The 1,836-nt window shown below is 56.2% G+C and overlaps 1 protein-coding gene across 1 annotated transcript in view; it reads right to left on the reverse strand.

Moving 5' to 3' along the window:
• The window catches only part of LOC104166872 (voltage-dependent T-type calcium channel subunit alpha-1H-like), a gene marked incomplete at its 5' end in the record, with an annotated part of 53,217 nt that overhangs the window by 1,006 nt on the left and 50,375 nt on the right, over positions 1–1,836 (reverse strand). Inside the window, 2 exon segments of the mRNA XM_009706966.1 lie at positions 99–154; positions 782–960. Coding sequence (XP_009705268.1) covers positions 99–154; positions 782–960 — 235 coding nt within the window.

Raw genomic sequence — 1,836 nt, forward strand, 5'->3', positions numbered from 1 at the left:
TGGCGTGGTGGGAGGCAGCCGTGGGATGGAGTGGGCTGGGGGTGAAGGTGCTCTGGGGCTGCTTTGCTGATGGTAGCATCTCTCCAGGCTCTGCTTGCAGGCTGTCCTTGCGATCTGGAGTCTGCCCGTCCACAGAGTCTGTTCGAATGGCCTCCTGGAAGGTGAGGAGAGAGAGAGAGAGAGAGAGATGGGGAGAGAGCCCGGGGGTCTGCCAGGCCGGTGGCACTTCCAGTGATGAAACACGGCACGTGGCAGAACGGTTGGTGAGTCTAATGCACCCTGCACCACCCCATCCCTGCCCCATCACGCCAGCCCCCGTCAGAGCCGCCCGGTACAAGAGGATGTGGTTTTGCTAGCGAGCAGACCCAGAGCCTACGTGTACAGGGCTGGTATCTGCTGGGTCTTTCTGCAAGGTCTTGGTCTTGCTCTAGAATCAAATCCTGAGGCAGGGGAACCGTTCCAAAGTGACACAGTGTAGGGCTGACGGCAGGCTTCTCACAGCACTGGTAAAACCGAATTGGGCATCTTCTCTCTACGCTTTAGCTATTCTTTCATAGAATAATACATCCACAAAGACAAAAGTAGGTAAAAAAGGCCTTCCCCTGTGTCACTTGCTGAGACTGGAGTATATTAAAATTTATGGCACCAGAAACATTTTGTGCTAAAAAGGGGAATTCTGCTCTCACCTTCAAGAAAAGAAACCCGCGAGGGAACTGGAAAGGGAGGGAAGGTTCCAGGTGACTATGAAGAAGTTTACCTCTGCAGGTTCTTGGCCCCTCACCTGTCTGCACAGCAGCTTGTTGAGAGTAGGAGATCGAGGGGTGACGTGGGGGGGGAAGATCTTCCAGCGGTGGCGGCCTTCGTGGCTGGGAGAACGGACTGCCAGCTGGAGGGACTCCGACGGGACTCTCAGAGAGGAACATGTTCCCACAGGCTGGGAGTGGATGGAGGTGATGGACCCTAGGAAATAGTGCGAGAGCAGTCACCACCACGGCTGGCAAGGGGGCTGTGAAGGTTTGAGGCAGAACCGGTGCCCACAGACTCCAGGAGGGGAAACGAAAAGCCTGTCTAGTCTAGCCTGAGCATAAGCCTTGGGCAGTGGCAGGATTAAAAACCAGGTGTCCCTTGTCCTGTCTCCTGCTTTGAACACTAGGCTGTATCTCATCAGGGACGGCAGGGAGGATACAGAGGAAGTCTCTGCAATTCAGCAGCATTGCATTTGGGTCTGCCTGCTCCGGGATATCGCCTGTTACAAACTTTATGCTCATAACCTCTGTTTTCTGTTTCAGGCAACAGGAATGTTCTCTTGCAGCAGCTGCAACACTCAGGGTGGATGGCGGCCACCAGCACCACATAGCAGCAAATGAAGGGCAGGAGGTGAGGCTGCATTTGAAACCCTGCCATTGCCGCTTTCCTGGTAGCATTGCTTTGGGTGGATGTTGCTTGTTTGGAGACCATGGATCGGGGAAGGCTGGTGGCTGTGCTGGATCCTCTGAGCCAGGATGCCTGCGTTGTCTTTGCAGTGCTGCCAGGGATGGGCTTGCAACCTCACGCTGCTCTTCCACAGTGAGGCACGGGCAGCCCTGCTCAGCTCCCTGGGAGCCGCCAGAGCTCGACTTACAGGTCTGACCCACAGCCTCCTACAGCCCGTGGGCACCCTGCCACAGGCTTGGAATGAATGGAGAGCAGCCCTCAGGAGAAGGACCTGGGGCTGTTGGTTGATGAGAAGCTCACAATGACCCAGCAATGTGTGCTGGCAGCCCAGAAAGCCAACCGTGTCCTGGGCTGCATCCAAAGCAGCGTGGCCAGCAGGTCGAGGGGGGGGATTCTGCACCT

The sequence above is a fragment of the Cariama cristata genome, unplaced genomic scaffold (assembly GCF_000690535.1).
Source record: "Cariama cristata isolate BGI_N322 unplaced genomic scaffold, ASM69053v1 scaffold6349, whole genome shotgun sequence".
Classification (NCBI taxonomy): domain Eukaryota; kingdom Metazoa; phylum Chordata; class Aves; order Cariamiformes; family Cariamidae; genus Cariama; species Cariama cristata.